General features: G+C 35.6%; 1 protein-coding gene across 4 annotated transcripts in view; it reads left to right on the top strand.

The window, feature by feature from the left end:
* The window catches only part of PCNX4 (pecanex 4), a 42200-nt gene that overhangs the window by 8318 nt on the left and 13335 nt on the right, over positions 1-20547 (top strand). For 3 of the 4 annotated variants that reach the window (XM_019644581.1, XM_019644572.1, XM_019644562.1), the window contains exons 2-7: positions 8400-9143; positions 14555-14734; positions 14823-15337; positions 15599-15699; positions 15825-15947; positions 18391-18751. In XM_019644581.1, coding sequence (XP_019500126.1) covers positions 8455-9143; positions 14555-14734; positions 14823-15337; positions 15599-15699; positions 15825-15947; positions 18391-18751 — 1969 coding nt within the window. In that variant the 5' untranslated portion in view covers positions 8400-8454. Of the gene's footprint in view, positions 1-8399; positions 9144-11586; positions 11766-14554; positions 14735-14822; positions 15338-15598; positions 15700-15824; positions 15948-18390; positions 18752-20547 lie in introns of those variants that run through there. The other variant, XM_019644590.1, reaches the window with a different exon arrangement.

Below are 20547 nucleotides of genomic sequence, written 5' to 3'. Positions count from 1 at the left end.
AATAAAATGGCAATAACTACGTATCTATCAATATTTGTTTTAAATGTAAATGGATTAAATGCTCCAGTCAAAAGACAGCATGGTTGAATGGATAAGAAAACAAGAGTCTTACATATGCTGCCTACAAGAGACTGACTTTAGATCAAAAGGCACACAACAGACTGAAAGTAAAGGGATGGTAAATGATATTTCATGAAAATGGAAATGAAAAAACAAACCAAAAAGCTGGGGTAGCAATATTTTGCCAGACAAAATAGACTTTATAACAAGAGACAAAGAAGGACCCAGTAATCCCACTTCTGGTTATTTATCCGAAGAAACCTAAAATGCTACTTCGAGGGGACACATGCATCCATAGCCAAGGTGTAGGTGTCCATCAATGGATGAATTGATAAAGAAGAGGTGGTACATATATACATGAAGTATTGCTCAATCATGGGAGGGAATAGGTTCTTGCCATCTGTGGTGGCATGGATGGACTTGGAGGGTATTGTGCTGAGTGGAGTCTGTCAGACAGAGAAAGACGGATGCCATGTGATTTTGCTTATATGTGGAATCTAAAGAACAAGATAAATGAACAAACAAATTCATAGATACACAGAACATTTTGATGTTTGCCAGATGGGTGAGGGTGATTGGAGATGCATGAAAAAAGGGGAAGGGATTAAGAAGTACACATTGGTAATTACAAAATAGTCATGGGGATGTAAAGTAAAGCATAGGGAATCTAGTCAATGTTATAGTAATAACTATATACAGTGCCAGCTGGGTACTCGAATAGTCAGGTGGATCACTTTGTAAAGTATATAAATGTCTAACCACTATGCTGTATACCTGAAACTAACATAAAATAATATTGAATGTCAACTGTAATTGAAAAACTTTAAAAAGGGGAAGAGGTGAAGGAGATTAAGAGGTTCAGATTTTCAGGTATAAAACAAATAAGTCAAGGGGATGTAATCTAGAGCATAGGGAATATAGTCAATAATTTTGTGATAGCGTGGTATGGTGTCAAATTGTTACTGGACTTATGGTGATGACTTTGTTAGGTATAGAAATGTTGAATGACTATGGTGTACATCTGAAACTAATATAATATTGTGTGTCACCTATATTTTAATGATAAAAAATGTAAACGAATGAGTGGATAGAAAAAATATGGTATACACATACAGTCAAATAGTCTTCAACCCTAAAAAAGAAAACATTGCTAAATGCGACAACATGTGTGAGTCTTGAAGACATTATGGTTAGTGAAATAAGCCAGTCACAGGATGAATACTGCATGATTCCGCTTATATGAGGTATCTAAAATTGTCAAACTTTGAGAAACAGAGAGTAGAATGATGATTGCCAGGGCATTAGGGGAGGAAGAAATGGAGAGTTGCTATTTAATAAGTATAAAGTTTCGTTTACACAAGATAAGTTCCAGAAATCTGTACCACATTGTGTTGCTAATTAACAGTACTCTATTGTATACTTAAAAATTGTTAAGAGGGTAGATCTCATGTTAAGTGTTCTCAGCATAAAAAATATCTAAATCTAATAGAATAGAAAAAAATGTGTGGATTCAATGAATGAAACCAATCAATAAAAATACGATAGGTTTTTTAAAAGTAACCTTTGCTAAACAAAAATTGCTAAACAATTGCTAAAACTTTTATTTCTAAGAATTCTATTTGCCAAACTTACAAAACTGCAAATATAGCAAAGTCCAAAAAAAAAAATGCCACTTTTTGTTATTTCTTTATTTAAGGGGATTTTCATACTGGTGTCTTGCATGATTGCTGAGTTAAAGTTTTGGTACCTAAGAATTCTCTCCTAGTATGCTGCCTAATTGTGTTCTGTTTCTTACCCTTCTGAGTAATGCATAAGAAATGTGGCTCAGATTCCAAATACAGCAATATTTCTATGGTTGTTTTGTTTTCATACTTTCAGAGAACTACATAAAGAAAGTATATGGCCTAAATTAGTGTTTGATGCCATCTTTATCTCAACCTCTCTTTTCACATCTTATTCCCCCCTAAGCCTTGAGCCATTTTTCATTTTAACATGTTTGAAGTAGCAGCCATATAAATGCATCAATCTGTCCAGGAATTACAGTCTTCCAAAGGGTATGGAAAATTCTCATTCAGGGATTAAGTTTTAACTATTCAGATTTTAGTTTTCATTATAGTAATCCAGATTAGGATTTAAAAGACTTCTCTATGTTGCTTCCTACAAAGAAAATATTTTTTAAATACTCCAGAATCTGTAATTAAAAGTCAGACAATACCAATTTATCCTGTTTTGCCTTAATGAATTTCCAGTATTTGTCATGTAATTCTCTTTTATCCTTAAGATATTAGGAAAAAATACCCATACTTTAAATTACTCTTTCAGCAACCTGATATACTTGCTACCTGTCAAATTTCCCTCATAATTTTTTCCTTGTGTACCTTTGTTCACTTCTTGACTGGCAGGTATATCTTTTTAATTCTCCTTGGCTTAGTAAAATCATGATTGAAGCCCAGACCAATATTTCTGAAAGTAGTTTCCATAAAACTGCAGTAAGTCCCTGATTTAGGAACATTCAAGTTGCGAACTTTCACAGATATGAACGGACCTCACATTACGAACATTCGTAGATGCAAACAAATCTAGGAAGTAGCTCACGTGTCTGCCGGACATTGTTACAGTTGTGCTGCTGTGTGCTTACTGTACAGTGCGATAGTGTACAGTAGTACAGTGCTCAGTCAGAGCCCAGGATGTCTGGAAGCAAGAGAAAAAGCAGTGGTGATGTGGAGGGGACTGCTAGGAAGTGCAAAGCAATAACCATGGAAACAAAAGTGAAAATAATAGATTGGACTGAGGCAAAAAGATGGTAGATGTCACTCATTCTTATAACATGAATCGTTCAACCACTGGTTTTACATTGTATATTTGTGTCAAAGGTGTATAAGACTCACTTTGTCAGACTTACAAACGAATTCGACTTAACAAACATTCTCCCAGAACGGAACTCGTTCATAAGTCAGGGACTTACTGTATACACACGATCTATTGGATATTGTGGGAAAAATGAGTTCCATGGTCAAATAAGTTTGGAAAACTCAAATGATCCATTTTAAGCTGGTTTACTGTGGGGTTTTTTTCTTAATGCCAGAGATGTCCCAAAATCTTTAGTCTACTGATATCCTTTGTGACTCTTCAAGATGATAATCTAGTGTATAATTTTTCAAATTTCTTTGACCATAGACTGCTTTTCAAGAAACATTCTATAGGGCAAGTAATTCTGTGTCCTTCAGCCTTTCTTTTAATATCCCATTAAAATAACAAGCCACTATCCCAATGTCCTTCCCCATGCTTCTAAGGCTTCTTGAGGGAACTTATATTCTCTTCATACTTCTTGGTTTGCCCTCACTTCATTATTAATTGCCCCTGCCTTATTTTGCCTGTTGTGCCTTCTGTTCTACCTCTGCCTTTCTCTCCTGGTATGAACTAGCTCCTCCATCTTTATAATGAAGAAAATGAAAGTGTAGCATAGGATAGGGAACAAATTAAAAATGGACTTCTGACATGTCAAAATTCTCCAGCCATTTCCTTCTCCATGGGAGAAACCAAGCCATGTTTATCCCTCAGGCCCATCCTGCTCCTATACTGCTTTGGGATATACTGCTCTAGGCAAAATCTTCTCTGAAAGAATACTACTATCAGTAGATACCATTATTTATTCCATAATAAAAAAGATACTTTACAAACAATTAAAAACTGGGAATAAACAACTTATGGGTTTAGTGTTTAAAATGGGACAAGATGTGCTGGAAGAAGTTTTCAAAAACAGTAAAAACTCAACTTCCCTTTTAAATGCAATATTTAATGTTTTCCAACTTTAATCATTTAAGCAAAGCCATCACTATATACATGCCTCTCCATGCCAAGGTATTTTACTAAATATTATGGAGAATCAGAAGTATCTCAAGATTTGGCCTCTACCGACAAATAATTTATTAGTTGAGAGAAAAAATACATATGAAGAGAACATGTGAAGAGGTGAACAATCCAAGAAATGCCTTATGTTGATATATGTTACGAGATGAGTAGTATGAACAAGCAATGTTTTTGATGTACAGAGAGAAGAGAGGCACAATTTTGCCTAAATGCTCTGCAAAATTTTCAGAAAGTAGAGTCAATCTTGATTGTTGACTAAGATTATTAATTAGGGAAGAGAGAAGCTGACTAGGCAAAGGACAACAGAGGCACCCAGAATGAAAAGCGCACGATGTGTTTTCAGGGCATTGGGTTGAGAGTTCTAGAGGATATTTGGTAATTTAAAGAGGTGTGAAAATGTTATATGTAAAATACATGAACAACCTAGTATGTATGTCTTCTGAATCTTTTTATACAAATACAAACAAACAAAGGTGTATACACAAGTGTATGTATATATTTTTTAAGATTTTTATTGGGGAATTGGGGGAAGGGGAACAGACAAGTTGCTGTCCTTTTGTTCTTCAGTCTAGTTGTGGAGGACGTTGCTTCACTGGCCCAACCTGGCACCATCATCACGCTCTTCCCGGGCCAGGCAGATCAAGCGCTGGCTTCTGAACAGCCGCTCACACTGGCTGCTGGCTACACACGGTAGCCCATGGCAATCCACTGCAGCAGGGGCTGCATCCTACGCCGTTGTCAGCAACTCTTGGCAGCCCAATTCCAGGTTGAGCTGTTGTTCAGCATCTTAGCTGTAGAGGGCAGTGTCACTGGCCCTCATATGTGGGATCCGAACCGGGGTCCTCTGGTGTCCCAAACCAGCTCTTAACAAACGCGCCACTCAGCCGGCCCTATGTATTCTTTTTTAAAAAATGGAATCATCAGTATTTGTATTACTTTTCAATATATCGTGGGCATCTTTCCATGTTCCCACATCAACAGGTCTTCACAATATTCTGTTTGGAATACAATCACAGAGTATTCTATCTAATGGGTAAGAACATTTAAATTAAATTTTACAAAAGACTCAGGTGTATTAAAAGTTAAATGCATGTGAGTAGTAACATGCAACAAGATAATCTGGCTTCTAAGGTAGCTTAAGTTTTTGGCTTCCTTTCCCAGCAAGTCATTTCACCTTGTTCCTGACTTGCTTCAGTGGAGCTGGAGGGGCCAGTTTTTCCTAACTCCCTGGAGACATTTTAGGCACATCCACACTCTTCAAAAACCCCAGGCCAGCCATCCAAGTTCATTTCCCTGTCTGATGGCATGATCCATAGATAATTGAAATCAGAATGTTGACCTCCAATCACAGGACTGTGCCTTTATTTACCCTATGGCTTCTACAAAATGATCTTATCAATACAGTACACTGAGCCTGACTCAGTACAGGAGATAAGCTCATTCTGAGGGGAGGGAGGCAATCTTCATTCCCTGAGATTGAACCATCAACCACTAAGGCTCCATTTGGCCCCATGGTTCTGTTTTGTGAGTACTTGGAGGGCTGTCATGTGAGTAAAAGCTCTGACTTGTTCTGGACAGAACCAAGACCGATGGCTTGGAAATATAAGACAATAAATGTTTATAGTTTAAGAATTTCTTAATATAATGAGGTGTTCTAAGGCAGTAATTCTTAATAGTGACCCCAAAACCTTTCGTGAATGCCTAAAAGCTCTCTCCAGGGCTGATTTTGGCTGGGTAGAACTGACTTTCAGAAAGACCATTTTAAACTGACGGGGAGATAGGCTATTTTATAATGACTTTGAGTTTTTTGTTCGTGGTAAAAATACAGATAACAAAGTTTACCATCTTAATCATTTTTCAGTGTACAGTTCAGTGGTATTAAGTACATTATCACGTACTTAATACCACTTATCAGCCATCCATCCCCATGACTCTTTTCATCTTGTAAAACTATATCCATTAAACAGTAACTCCCCATTCTCCTCTTCCTCCAACCCATGGTAACCACCATTCTACTACCTACCTATGATTTTATTTATTTTTGTTTGTTTGTTTGTTTGTTTTTTAGCTGAGCCATCCTGCCACCTGTTGGCAGCTCAGCGGCAGCTCAGCTGGGGCTGGGAATCAAACCAGTGACCCTGTTGCTCAGAGCTCACACTCTTGCACATGCTCTTAACCAACTGAGCCACTCAGCCGGCCCCCTGATTTTAATTATTCAAAGTACCTCGCATAAGTAGAATAATACAGTATTTGTCTTATTGTGAGTGGCTTATTTCATATAGCATTATGTCCTCAAGTTTCATCAATGTTGTAGCATATTGCAGGATTTCCTTCCTTTTTAAGGCTGGATAATATTCCCTTGTAAGTATATGCCACATTTTGCTTATCCATTCATCCTTCAGTGGACATTAGGGTTGCTTCCACAGTGTAGTTATTGTAAATAATGCTGCTGTGAACATGGGTATACAAATATCTCTTTGAGACCCTACTTTCAATTCTTGGGGGTATATATCCAGAAATGGAATTCCTAGGTCATATTGTAATTCAATTTTTAATTTTTTGAGGAACCGCCATAATGTTTTCCACAGAGAATGTACCATTTTACATTTCTATCAACAGTGTACAAGGGCTCCAATTTTTCCGGGTCCTCGCCAATACTTGTTTTTTGTTTTTCTGTTAGTATACATTTTAATGGGTGTGAGGTAATATTTCATTATAGTTTTGATTGGCATTTCCCTAATGCTTAGTGATGTTGAGCATCTTTTCATTTGTTTATTGGAATTTTTACATCTTTGGAGAAATGTCTATTTAAGTCCTTTGCCAGTTTTTTAATTGGGTTGTTTGTTTTGTTGTTGTTGAGTTTTAGGAGTTCTCTATATATTTTGGATATTAGTCTTTTATCAGGTATATGATATGCAAATATTTTCTCCCATTCTGTGGGTTGCCTTTTCATGCTGTTGATAGTTCTTGTGATGCACACAATTCTTTAATTTTTATGAAGTCTAATTTTCTATTTTTTCTTTTGTTACCTGTACATTTTCATATCCAAGAAGTCATTGCCAATTGAATTTTGGAAGCTTTTGTCTTGTGTTTTATTGTTTTAGGTCCTTTGATCCATGTTGAGTTTTTGTATGTGGTGTCAGGTAGGTCTTTTGCATGCGGATGTCCAGTTTTCCCAGCACCATTTGTTGCTGAGACTGTGCTTTCCCCCATTGAATGGTCTTGGCACCCTTTTCAAATATTTGACCATCCATGTAAGGATTTATTTCTGGGCTCTCTAGTCTATTCCATTGTTCTATCTGAAGATGGCTTTAAACATAATTTTTCTTTCCTAGCCCAACATATCCCTGAGGTAATACTCTGCTAGCTGACCTTGTGTCAAGCAACTGTTTTTCAGAATAAGCTACTGAGTATATCCCAGGAAAAGGAAAAGTAGAGAATCCATATTACCTGATTCTTAGATTTTTGTAGCCCTTAAATTAAAATACTCTAGACTAAATCATGTACAGGTCCTTTTATTGTTTCAAGTGCTTTCCTAGTGCTGGCAGATTTTGTGGAAACTGACAACAGAGAGACTAAAATTTGAATCATGAAGTGGTTTGCCTATGGTAACATAACTAATAAGAATTACTCTGACAGCTAGTCTTTTGATTTCCAGTTCATTGTTCTTCCTACTACACATTGAGCTGCCAGTGACTTTTTATTGAAATGCTACTATTTTAGCAGGATTTGACCTTTGAAATTATTGGAAAATCCTAAATTTATTATAACTAAGTGATGTGACTAACATTATTTCTATTTGTTTTCCACTTCTATGCCCATTGTAATTCAAGGGAATTACAGAGAATATCTTTATTTTCTAGGGCAGGGGTTGGTAAACTGTGACTTCAGGCTACATCTGGCCCACAGCCTGTTTGGGTAAATGTAAAGTTTTATTGGAACACAGCCACTTATATCCATTTATGTATGTGTTATAGATGGCTACCTTTCTGCTACAGCAGCAGAGTTGAGTCATTGTAACAGAGACCATGTGGTCCACAAAGCCTGAAATATTTACTGAAATATTTACAGAAAAAGTTTGCTGAACCTCATAGTAGTGGAAAAACTGAAACAAACAACGAAAGCTCTCAGGGAAATGATCAGTTAAACCACTGGCAGATGTGAGTTTGAAAGTATTGGTTTTTTGAACTTCGCTTTGTCTTCAAAATCTAAAAACATGAGTTAGCTTAATATCTACTTCCAAATAGTAAGTTCTAGATAACTTAGTAATGGATATACTTTTTTTTTTAAACAAAAAACAATTTAGCAACTCTTTGTTTAGTGCCAAGTATGTGTCAGGCAATGGGGAGGAACTAGAGAAATTCTGCTCTTGAAGGAACTAAGGAGATAACACAGAACCGTGGGGTTCCTCACACCTATGTTTTAAGTATGACATTTTCAAATAGTGACCTCTTTCCTTTGTTTTTTAGAGACTGCTGTGTTACAGAAAAGGATGTGCTTTCAGAATAACCCTGAGTGAGAAGGATGAGTCCAGATGTGCCTCTGCTGAATGATTACAAAAAGGACTTCTTTCTGAAGCGCTTTCTACGGACTGTTCTGGGAGGCCCACGGCTCAAATTAGGCTTCTGTGCCCCTCCTTACATCTATGTTAATCAAATTATCCTTTTTCTGATGCCATGCATTTTGGGTGGAATAGGAACTCTTTTGTACCAATTAGGCATCCTGGAAGATTATTACACAGCAGCACTCTCAGGTGGACTAATGCTTTTCACTGCATTTGTCATCCAGTTCACAAGTTTATATGCCAGAAATAAATCAGTGACGGTAGAAAGAATGCTAACCACAGATATCTTAGCAGAGGAAGATGAGCATGAATTTACAAGTTGTGCTGGTGCTGAGACTGTCAAATTTCTAATTCCTGGCAAGAAATATGTAGCCAATACGGTTTTTCATTCTGTTCTTGCTGGTTTAGTGTGTGGTCTTGGAACATGGTATCTGCTCCCCAAGAGAATAACCTTGCTGTATGGCAGTGCAGGAGGCACTGCTGTACTGGTGTTTTTTGGATGGATGACGTTATGTATTGGAGAATATTCATTAATTGTAAACACGGCTATAGAGACTGCAACTTTCCAAACCCAGGATACTTATGAAATCACTCCTCTTATGAGACCTCTGTATATTTTTTTCTTTGTTTTTGTAGATCTTACACACAGGTAATAAGCTATCAAATACTTTATAACTTGCTTTGTTTTTAAGCATACACAATAAGAGCCCTCTCCTTAGTAGTAAAAAAAATGAATCTGTGAATTGGAAGTCATCAAGACCAAACCATTGGGTAATAGGTTTTTTCGATGATTAATCTCTTCGGACTAATCTCTGGTAAACATACATACTAAAGCAGTAATTAAATCTTATTGAAGAGTAAAAAGAAAACCTTTTATAAGATAAATAAGCAAAACTTCAATCGTGTGTTCCACTTAAATAAGGAGCAATGAATCTATAAGATAGCCTGGCTGAATTCTATTTGAAAAGAGATGGAACTTTGTGAGGGGAAAGTGAATTAAAAATGTATATGCATAAATATTATGTACAGATTGAATTTAAGATGAAAAGAATAATTTTCTAATTTTGTTATAGTAACTATATAGAAGAAATAGTGATTGCTACAGAAGAAAAATAGAAAATGTGTTTTTTAACAAAACTTTACAAAATTGTTTGATAACCCCTTTTGTTTGCCTTTTCTAAATCTAACTTTTCTTTACCTGTTTCTTTAGATTGCAGCTTTCTCTTTCATAGTTTAGTGTCGAGGTAGAAATGTACAGTCATGTTATAGACTAAATGTTTGTGTTCCCATATGTTTAAAGCTCTAACTCCCCATGTGATGGTATTTGGAGATGGGGTCTTTGGGAGGAAATTAGGATAATGAGGGTGGGGTCCTGCTCTGATGGGATTAGTGCCCTTATAAGAAGAGATATCAGAGCATTTGATCATTCTCTTGCTACCCTATGAAGATACATTGAGAAGCTGACTATCTGCAAGCCAGGAGGAGAGTTCTCACCAGAACCTAACCATAATGCCACTGTGATCTCAGGCGTCCAGCCTCCAGAACTGTGAGGAATAAATTTCTGTTATTTAAGCCACCCAGTCTGCAGTATTTTGTTATGACAGCCCAAGCTGACTAAAGACCGATTTTCATACCAAGAGGTGAGAATGCTCCTGTAACAAATAACCTAAAAGTGTAGAAGCAGCTTTGAAACTGGGTAGTGGATGGAGGCTGGAAGAGTTTTGAGGTGTATGCAAGAAAAACGGACATGAAGGCAATTCTGGTGAGGTCTCAGACAGAAATGAGAACGTGTTATTAGAAACTGGAGAAAAGGCAACCCTTGTCATAAAGTGGCAAAGAACTTGGGTAAACCATTTCCTGATGTTTTGTGGAGGGTAGAACTTGAGACTGATGAAATTGGATATATATCTGAGCAGATTTCTAAGCGAAGTGTTGAAGGAACAGCTTGATTCCTCCTGACTGCTTATAGTAAAATACAAGAAAAGAGAGATAAATTGAAGGAATTACTAAGCAAAAAGGAACCAGAACATGAAGATCTGGAAAATTTTTGGTCTATTCATATTGCAAAAAAATGAGAAAGCATGTTCTAAAGAGCACACCAAGGGTGCGGCTGGACTATCGCTAAATAAAGGGTTTATGAGATTATATGAGCAGAAACACTGTCAGTTTGAATGAAAGGGGACTGACACAAAATGAAGTAAATAAAGGTTGTCAGACTTCTTAGATTTGACAGGGGGATATAGACCTATTTGGCTATAAACATATACTGTTCTTTAAGAAGAGGGAAAAATGACCCCAAAAGTAATTTATCGATTATCAGGACAAGTGCCTCAGTTTCAACAAGCTAGAAGGCCACTGTTGGAAGCCTTGGGCTGTTGCAGTCCTGCAGAGGGGATAGGACCCCCACCTAGAGCTGTTTGGGTGGCAGAGGATGGAACCAAAGAGGATTATTCTCCAGCCTTAAGATACAATGGAATTTGGACCCGTCACACTTTCCTTCCTTCCTGCTTCTCCTGTTGGAATAGGACTGTCTATCCTGTGCCTCTCCCACCATTGTATTTTGGAAGCACATAACTTGTCTCATTTCACAGGTTCACAGCTGGAGAGGAATTTTGCCTCAGGACGAATGGTACCTTGAGTCTTACCTTTACCTGATTTAAATGAAACTTTGGACTTTAGAATTGATGCTGGAATGACTTAAAACTCTTGGGGCTGTTGGGGTGGAATTAATGTATTTTGCATATAAGAATATGAATTTGGGAGACCCAGGTGGAATGTTAAAAGACTGAAGGTACATGTCCCCTCAAATTCACACGTTGAAGCCCTAGCCCCAATGTGATGGTATTTGGAGATGGATGGAGTCTTTGGAAAGTAATTAGTAATCAGGTTGGTCCTAGTCTGATGGGATTAGTGCCCTTAACAGCGGTTCTCAACCTGTGGGTCACGACCCCTTTGGGGGTCGAACGACCCTTTCACAGGGGTCGCCGGGTACTCGTATGTGGGCGTATCTGCATGTGGGCCTGGAGACGGGTAGAGGAGCGGTGTCTCGGTTCCTAAGACCGTCGAAAATATGTGTTTTCCGATGGTCTTAGGTGACCCCTTTGAAAGGTTGAGAATCGCTGCCTTGTAAGGAGAGACACCAGAGACGCTGATCCCTCTCTGCCATGTGGGGATGCAATGAGAAGACGGCTGTCTGCATGCCCAGAAGAGAGTTCTCACTAGAAACCCACCATGGAGGCACTCTGATCTCATACCTTCTGCTCCCACAACTGTGAGAAATTTCTATTGTTTGAGCCACCTAGTCTCTGGTATTTTGTTATGGCAGCCCAAAATAAAACAAGGCATTTAAAAATACTTAGCCAGTTTGTGTACTGAAACTGACCTATTCTTAGGTGTCTGCTATTCCTTAATTCTTAATCTCTTCTCCTTGTGCTACATCTATGGACCATTGGGCATGGTAATACCCTTGTAGATCTCCCCCTAATCTAACGTGTAAGGGGAGAAGTCATTTATGGGAAATTCATTTATAATTGGTTTCTTAGTACCACTACCATTTACTAACTATCAAATATATTACAGTTAAATGCTTGATTTTGAAAAGTTAGCAATAAAGTTGAGTTTAAATGTATGTATGTATGTACATTTGACCTCTTTTAAATGATTTAAGTTTATAGGACTATTATTTTCAGAATACAGGTTATTAACTTACTATCTCACTGTGCCATTTCTAAAATCAGAAATTACATACCTGCTAATACATCTTTGCATTTAAATTAAAAGAAAATCTCAGACAGTTAATTTATAAGTTGGTTACCTTGACTTTATGCATTACTCATTTCTAAGAGCATAAAATGTTTTTCTTTACATTGTAGTTGGATTTAATATACAGTTTAAATGTTTACAGTTTGATCATTGTAAAGAAAAATTTTAACTTTAAAAAGACAAAAGCTGATCAAATCTACTTTTTTAAATGATATTTTTGTGTACAATAGGTATGATACTACAGATAAGTAATATATGAAATATGTATACTTCAAATTTGGACAGTTGTTAAATATATCAAATTATTTTATTTCAGAGAATGTGAACAATGAAGAGATGAGTTCCCCAGTGTTGTCATCTTTTTCTCTTTTTCTGTTCTTTTTTCTACCCAGTACAGTTATGTATTAATAACTCAAATGATTCTTTCTGTGCAGTTTTATCAAAGACAAGTGTTAAGTCTACAATGCTTTGTTCATAGACTCTAAGGAATTGTTTGAATGAATGGTGCATATTTACATCATTTTGACTACTATAAAAAAATCTTTTTTTCTGAGCATGTGGATCATAGCAAGTGTGTAGATGTTGAAATATTTTTATGGCTATTTGATTCAACACAGTGATTTTCTTGAGGGCTTAAATTTTTGCTGTATCAAGTTCCTGTTACATTCATTATCAGAAACATTAGAATTTTAAAATGTTTTTTCATATAAGTTAACCACAATAATATTCTATTGGGGCTGTGTCATATACACAGGAAAGTAACCAGTGTTTGGTTACTTCAGTTACATGTCCTTATATTTATTTATGATATCATTGGGTATAAATATTTTTCTGTGCCATTGCTTATCATTTACGTTAAGAACAAAAAGAGATTTGGGTGGTAAATAGAATGTGGGTAAAATATTTCCTGAGCACATTATTTTTACACAAATTATCCTATCCTTGAATATGTTAACAAGAGAAGTGTTGTCTTCAAAAAGAAAAAAAGCTGTACAAATCTGCATATTTTCCTTGACCTTCCTGTGGCTTATTGTATGTGATTTGATTTCCTTTGCTTCTTCAGTGTTTTCTTCTCAGAAAGAAATGAATTTTATTTTAAAACCATACTACAGAAAGTATTTTCTAATTTAGGATTACATTGTTAACCTTGTGTTCATTAATTCTCTGCTTATAAAAATTTGAAGGACATACATTATGAGACAGTGCATTAGCTGGCATTGTCCTGGTATGTGTGTGAGCAAACACATTATGTCATTATTATATCCATACCTGTTACATTTGCTTCTGGACTGTTAACGCACCTGTAAGTGGTGATGATTACAGACGTTGCCTTTCTCCTTGACTTTGATGCCTAGCAGCAGCTCAGGTATTCAAGTACAGTTATGTTATAAATTTAGTTTTCTCTTTTGAAAGTTATCTCTGGAACTCTGTCAGTTCTATGACATTGTTGGTTTCCAGACAAGATGTTTGGTTAGCCTCATTCCAAAAAATTAGTAACATATTGGTAATGTTTATTCTTCTCTTATTAAATTATTTCAAATCATTTAATGATGTTATATTTAACTGGTCAGGGCTGGATCAAGAACCAGTTTGTTTACTTAAGAGAAGCCATCTCTAATTTGAGATTGTGCCCCTACCACTGTATGTACAAAATAGAAACAATATTATGAGTGCTCGTTAAGTTTCCAGGCAGCCCACAGAGACAAGTTCAAACCTAATTTGCTAACTTCTGATATTAACTGTACTGACTTCAAATTCTGGAACTTGGGAACAAGATAGTACAGGAAAGAGTAGGAAAAAGGGATGAGCTTCCTCTCATTGGTAGTTACTAATGTGTGAACAGCAGTAAGGTGTTGGCTTTCTCAGAGTTACTTGCAATTTTAAATTTAAAAATTTTACACTCTAAAGCATCATTGGTGGAATTTCAGCCAGTGTAGTTTAGACATTTAAGGGAGAAATATTTTTGCTCTGGGCTCAGTTCAGTTTTACAGATTCCTAAATTCAGTTTTACTTAGAAAAGTATTTTTAATTACATCTTCCTTCTTTCCACATTTGAATCCACATATTCTCTAATGCTAAACTCGGACACTACTGAGTCCGGGTAGTTCCTGATGTAGGGGAAGGACAATAATAACAATTTATGTGTGTTGATCTTTTGCAAATTGGGACTAGGAACCTTCTGTAAATGTCCTTTTTAAGGGGGATGGTATGTGGGGTGGGTTGTATGTGGTTTTGTTTTTCCTGGGAAGATCCTCTTCTATATATTATTGTGTATGATTTATTTTCTTTTTCCTGCAGGTTTACGGTAAATATACCAGCTCTAGAACAAATGAATCAGATTTTACACATCTTGTTTATATTTTTACCCTTTCTGTGGGCACTCGGGACTCTGCCCCCGCCTGATGCACTTTTCTTATGGGCAATGGAGCAGGTTTTAGAGTTTGGCCTTGGAGGCTCATCTGTGTCAACCCATCCACGGTAATTATTTTAAATATTAAAGTTATATGTAACTTATTCTTAAAGAATTTTTTTTTCTTTTCAAGCAAATTTTCTTTCTTCTCTGCAGGTTATTAATAATGTTCATCGTTTCTGCTGGAACAGCTATAACATCGTATTTCATTCCCAGCACTATTGGAGTGGTTCTTTTCATGACTGGACTTGGGTTCTTACTGAGTCTTAACCTAAGTGAGATGGGTTTTGTCTTCAAACACAGTGTGACCAGACACAGAGTTGGAACCAAATCTAAGGCCTTACCCAGTGGTTCAGAAAAACAACTTACTTGGAAGGAATGCCTTTTCTACATCATGATATTAGTCTTGGCTCTCCTAGAAAGTGCTTTGCTGCATCACTTTGCTTGTTGCTCACAGATTTCCAAAAACAGTCCCCAAGCTATTGTTGGCTATATTTTGATGGTATTACTTACAACACTATGGATACTTAGAGAAATTCAAAGTGTCTATATCTTTGGAATTTTTCGAAATCCTTTCTATCCAAAGGATGTGCAAACTATGACGTTATTCTTAGAGAAGCAAGCAAAGCTTGTGAAGATTGGTGTTGTCAGACGGATTTTGCTAAATCTAGGTAGGAAGGTAAAATCTACTAACCTTGTGTTTTATCTATGAAGTGTACAGAAATATGAAATTCCTATATTTGTGTAATACTATACATCATACAGTGTTTATTCTTTTATGGTTTGGTTTGTTCATTTATTAGGGGTTGGGGTTTTTTTTTCCAATTACTTGCTTAAATGTACATTAAAAAAAACTCATATTGGCCAAAATAAAATTTGCTAGAAGGGGTTATATTGCCTTAATTAGATTTGTCTTTTTCTGTTTGTCTTAGTGTCACCTTTTGCTATGATAGCATTTCTTTCGTTGGACACGTCCTTACAAGGGCTGCACTCTGTGTCTGTCTCCATTGGATTCACAAGAGCTTTTAGAATGGTAATCCTGACATGCACTTAATAATATTTTCCTATTCCTAAATTTAATTGTGGCTTTGTTTACTCTAATAGTTTACCTACGTTATCAAATTCTACCCAATAAAGTGGGTAATTTGTGTATGGCAGGTATGGCAGAATACAGAAAATGCTTTATTGGAGATAGCCATTGTGTCAGCAGTGCACATGCTGACCTCCAGTACAGATGTCTGGTGGAACAGAAGCCTGGACACAGGAATCAGACTCTTACTGGTAAATGTATTTTTTAATAGCTTCATTGAGATGTATTTCATATACCATAAACTTACCCACTTAAAGTGTGCAGTTCAGTGGTATATATTCAGAATTTTGCAGCCATCACCACAATCTAATTTAGAAAATTTTCAGCGTCCCAAAAAGAAACCTCATATGCATTACTAGTCATTCCCCGTTCCTACCCTCCATCCCATCCAGCCCCAACAGCCATTAATCTACTTTCTGTCTCTGTGGATTTGTTTGTTTTAGACATTTCACATGAATGGAACTATGAAAAAGATGTAGTCTTTTACATCTGGCTTCTCACTTATGTTTTCAAGGTTCACCCATATTGTAGCATGTATCAGTATTTTATTCTTTTTTATTGTATTTTTTATTATATAAATGGTATTGTTTCCTTAATTCATTATTTTGGCTTGTTTACTCCTATGGTATAGAATACAATTGATGTTTTAAATATTAATCTTATGTCCTGAAATTCCACTAAACTCCTATATTCTAATAGATTTTTAGTAGATTTCTTAGGATGTTTCTGTATATAAGATCATTTCATCTGCAAATTAGAAATAGCAAAGATGGTTTTACTTCTTCCTTTCCAATCTATATGTCCTTCATTTCTTTTTCTTACCTAATTACCCTGGCTAGAACCTCTACTATAATGTTGAGTAGAAGGGGTAAGAATGGACTTCCTATGAGGAAAGCAGTCTTTCCTAATTAAGTTGATGTCAGTCTTTTACCATTAAATATATCAACTATTGGTTTTTCATACATACTCTTTATCAGGTTGAAGAAATTTCCTTCTATTCCAAGTTAAGTCTTTTTATCTTGAAGATAATGGATTTTGTCAAGTGCTTTTTCTGCATCTGTTGAAATGGTCATGTGGTTTGAGTCCTTGAATCTATTAACATGGTATAATACATTGATTTTTGGTTATTAAACCAACTCTGTATTCCTGGAATAAATCCCACTTGGTCATGGTATATAATCCTATTTATGTGTTGCAAGATTTGGTTGGCTAATATTTTGTTGAGCATTTTTATGTGATGTGATGTGTGTGTGTGTGTGTGTGTGTGTGTGTGTGTGTGTGTGTATCTGTAGCTCTCTTGTCATGTCTTTGGTTTAGATATTATAATAGCACTGACCTCATAGAATGATTTGGGAATTTCATATTAATTATTCTTAAATGTTTTGCAGTATTCAGTATCTATCCTAAATATTTTATAGTATGGAAGCCATCTGGGCCTCAACTTTTCTCTGTGGGTAGCTTTTAAATTACTTACTCAATTTCTTTACTTGTTATAGGTCTATTCCGATTTCCTATTTCTTGAGTTGGTTTCAATAATTTATGTCATTTTGGAAACTTGTCAGTTTCATCTAAGTGCTCTAATTTATTGGTATACAGTTGTTCATGGTATTCTCTTATAAGCCTTTTTATTTTTTTCTGTAAGACGGTAATGTTACCTCTTTCTTTCCTTATTTAATTAATTTGAGTCTTCTCTATTTCTTGGTCGATCTAGCTAAAGACTTCTTGGTTTTGTTGATCAAATAAACAGCTTTTTATTTCATTGATGTTCTCAGTTTTTCTATTCTCTATTTTATTAATTACCACTTTAATCTTTATTATTTCCTTCCTTCTGCTTACTTGAGTTTTAGTTTGCGCTTTGTTTTCTTATTTCTCTAGTTTTTTAAGGTGGAAAATTAGGTTATTGATTTAAGATCTTTCTTCTCTTTTAATATAGGCATTTAAAGCTATAAATTTCCCTCTGAGCACTGTTTTAGCTGTATCACAAGTTTTGGTATGTTGTGTTTTTGTTTCATTCATCTCAAAATATTTTCTTGTTTTATCTTGTGATTTCTTCTTTGACCCATTGGTTATTTAAGAATACATCTTTTTAATCTTCATATTTCTTTCTACTGTTGATTTAATTCTATTTTGGTTGTAAAACATACTGTACATGATTTGTACGAACATACTTAGTATGATTTCAATCTATTAAGGTTTGACTTATGGTATGACTTCTGTTTATTAATCTGTAAAATGCTCTCTAAAATAGGGATAAGTTAAGGCTAGTTGCTTCACTATTTACCACTTTTAGTTCTCATGAGTTAGCAAGCATGTCATGCGAAGCTTATTCAATCTTGAGGTATAAATAATACTCTGAGTTCTCTTTGGTACGTTTTTCTTTTTTAAGGGAACTCAAACTTTTATAAAAGTAGTCTCATTTATTAGTTGTGAAGTTGGAGAAAATTATAACAAAGAATCTCATAAAGGCTGTTTCCTTAAAACTATTGGGGCAATAATAAAATTTAGTTTTCCTTTTATGATCTTGAAACTTCATGAAATGAATAGAAAAGGGAATAAGAAAAAAGGTCATATTTAAGAATAAAAACATAATAAAAAAGTTTCTTTAAGAATAAAAAAAATTCTATGTCTCTACAGGTTGGTATTATGCGTGATCGTCTGATTCAATTCATCTCTAAATTACAATTTGCTGTGACTGTACTTTTGGCATCGTGGATGGAGAAAAAACGTAGAAAATCAACCACCACTTTATGTATACTCAACATTGTCTTCTCTCCCTTCGTGTTGGTCTTCATAGTTTTTTCTACACTACTCTCTTCTCCCTTAGTCCCCCTGTTCACCCTTCCTTTGTTCTTCGTGGGGTTTCCCAGACCTACTCAGAGTTGGCCAGGAGTGGTGGGCACCGCAGCCAGCGTGTGTGCAGATACAGTCTACTACTACCAGATGGTCCCAAGTTTGACGGCTGCACTGCGGTCTGCAATGGTAGCTGGAAGTTTAGGTAAGTAAGTGGATTGTACTTAAGAAATCCTCACTAATATATTTAAAGTACAAAAAAATGAATGCACAGAAAAAGTCTTTTGATCCAAGCATTTTACAGATTCTAACACTTTAATGTGTAGGCAGAAAAACTAAATATGATATAGTAGTATATCTCCTGCTCTTTATTTTGATGTAAATGAAGTTATAAAAGAAAAATTCTAAAGGAAAATTTCATTAAGGTGATTTCACAATTTTTAAAAAATATTTTCTTGAATAAAATCAGGTTATAGTCCCACCATTGAAACATGAAAACACGTTATCTCCCAAAATTTCCATGATTTTAATAATGAATTCCTGTCAAGTAGATGCAATATCTTAAACATAGTGAAAAATAGCTTTATATAATATCAGATTGAAGAGCTTAAGGGATTTTATTTATATCTTACTAGTTATTATATAGCAATTTAAGCAGTCTGACAAGATTACAGGGCAAGACAATGTGAAAGCTTTGGTCAAGGATCAGTAAGCTCCCAAAATGAAGTGCCATGCAAATTAGTATGAACTAATTTTATGATAATTTTATAATTTCATCATACACTAACTGCAAATTCAACTATACTATACTTCTTAAGGTTGGTTTTAGAAAAGGTACAAGCTCATGACAATAGTGTGTTGTCTCCTGCCATGTGCCTTAGCCCCTGAACTTATTTTAGAAATGTCTGATGATTTCCTAGCAAACTGATGCCAGGCAGAGTAGCAACTTAAAATTAGAACTTGAATGAAATATGAACTTTTCTATTTATCTATTATGTTAGATAACAGAAAAATCCTTATCTTTGTATTATAATTTTTATGAATAATTATTTTCCTTTTCTTTGGAAATATTCTATACTTATACTTTTATCCAGCTCCAATTAATTTTTATTGCACAATGCTATGCCACTTTTTAAAATACCTATAAGGTTGAATTCACATATGAAATAATACCTTAGTAATAAAGTAGAAATTATACTTAATTTTCAAGTCAATTACACTCAACCAAGAAATGCGTTAGAAAGTATTTCCTGGGGGCAAAAATGAGGTAACATTTTACACACATCTGATTGGCAAAAATGTAAAAAGTCTGACATTACCAAGTACTGACGAGGGTATGGGGAAGAGGAACTCTCAAACCCTGCTGGAAGGGAATATGTAAATTTGTACAACCACCTTAAAGAGTAAACTTGCAGTCTTGTAGTAAAGATGTACACATCCCACGGTCTAGGGATTCTATTTTTAGAATCCATGATCCAGTGATTCCAATTCTAGAGAAACTCTTACACATCTGTTTTGGGGTCCCCAAGTCCATTCCTAGGTTTTATGATTTGCTAGGAGGGCTCACAGAATTCAGCATATAGTTGTACTCACAACTAAGATATTTTATAGCAAAAGGATGTGGAGCAAAATCAGCAAAGGGAAAAGTCACATGGGATAAAAGAGACCAGAGAGATCAGATGGAAACTTCCAGGCTTTCCCCTCCCCCCAAGTGGAATCACACAGAAAGTGCTTAATTGTGCTTAATTCTCCAGGAACCTGTTGTGACATATGTGATATGTTGACTACCAGGGAAGCTTGAGACTCAATGCCTAGGGCTTTTATTGCAGGATGGTCACATAGGCACCCTCTCCTCCTAGCATATACCAAAATTCCAGACTCCCAAAAGGAAAGCCAGTGTTCAGTATATACTATTGGGTTGTCGGAAAAGTCATGACATATTTTTTCTATGTTTTTCGTTGCAAAAATGCGTCTTGATTTTTCTGACAACCCAAAATATTG

Source organism: Hipposideros armiger, unplaced genomic scaffold (assembly GCF_001890085.2).
Source record: "Hipposideros armiger isolate ML-2016 unplaced genomic scaffold, ASM189008v1 scaffold_5, whole genome shotgun sequence".
In the NCBI taxonomy this organism is placed as follows: Eukaryota; Metazoa; Chordata; class Mammalia; order Chiroptera; family Hipposideridae; genus Hipposideros; species Hipposideros armiger.
This window is presented reverse-complemented; position numbering and strand designations above follow the sequence as displayed.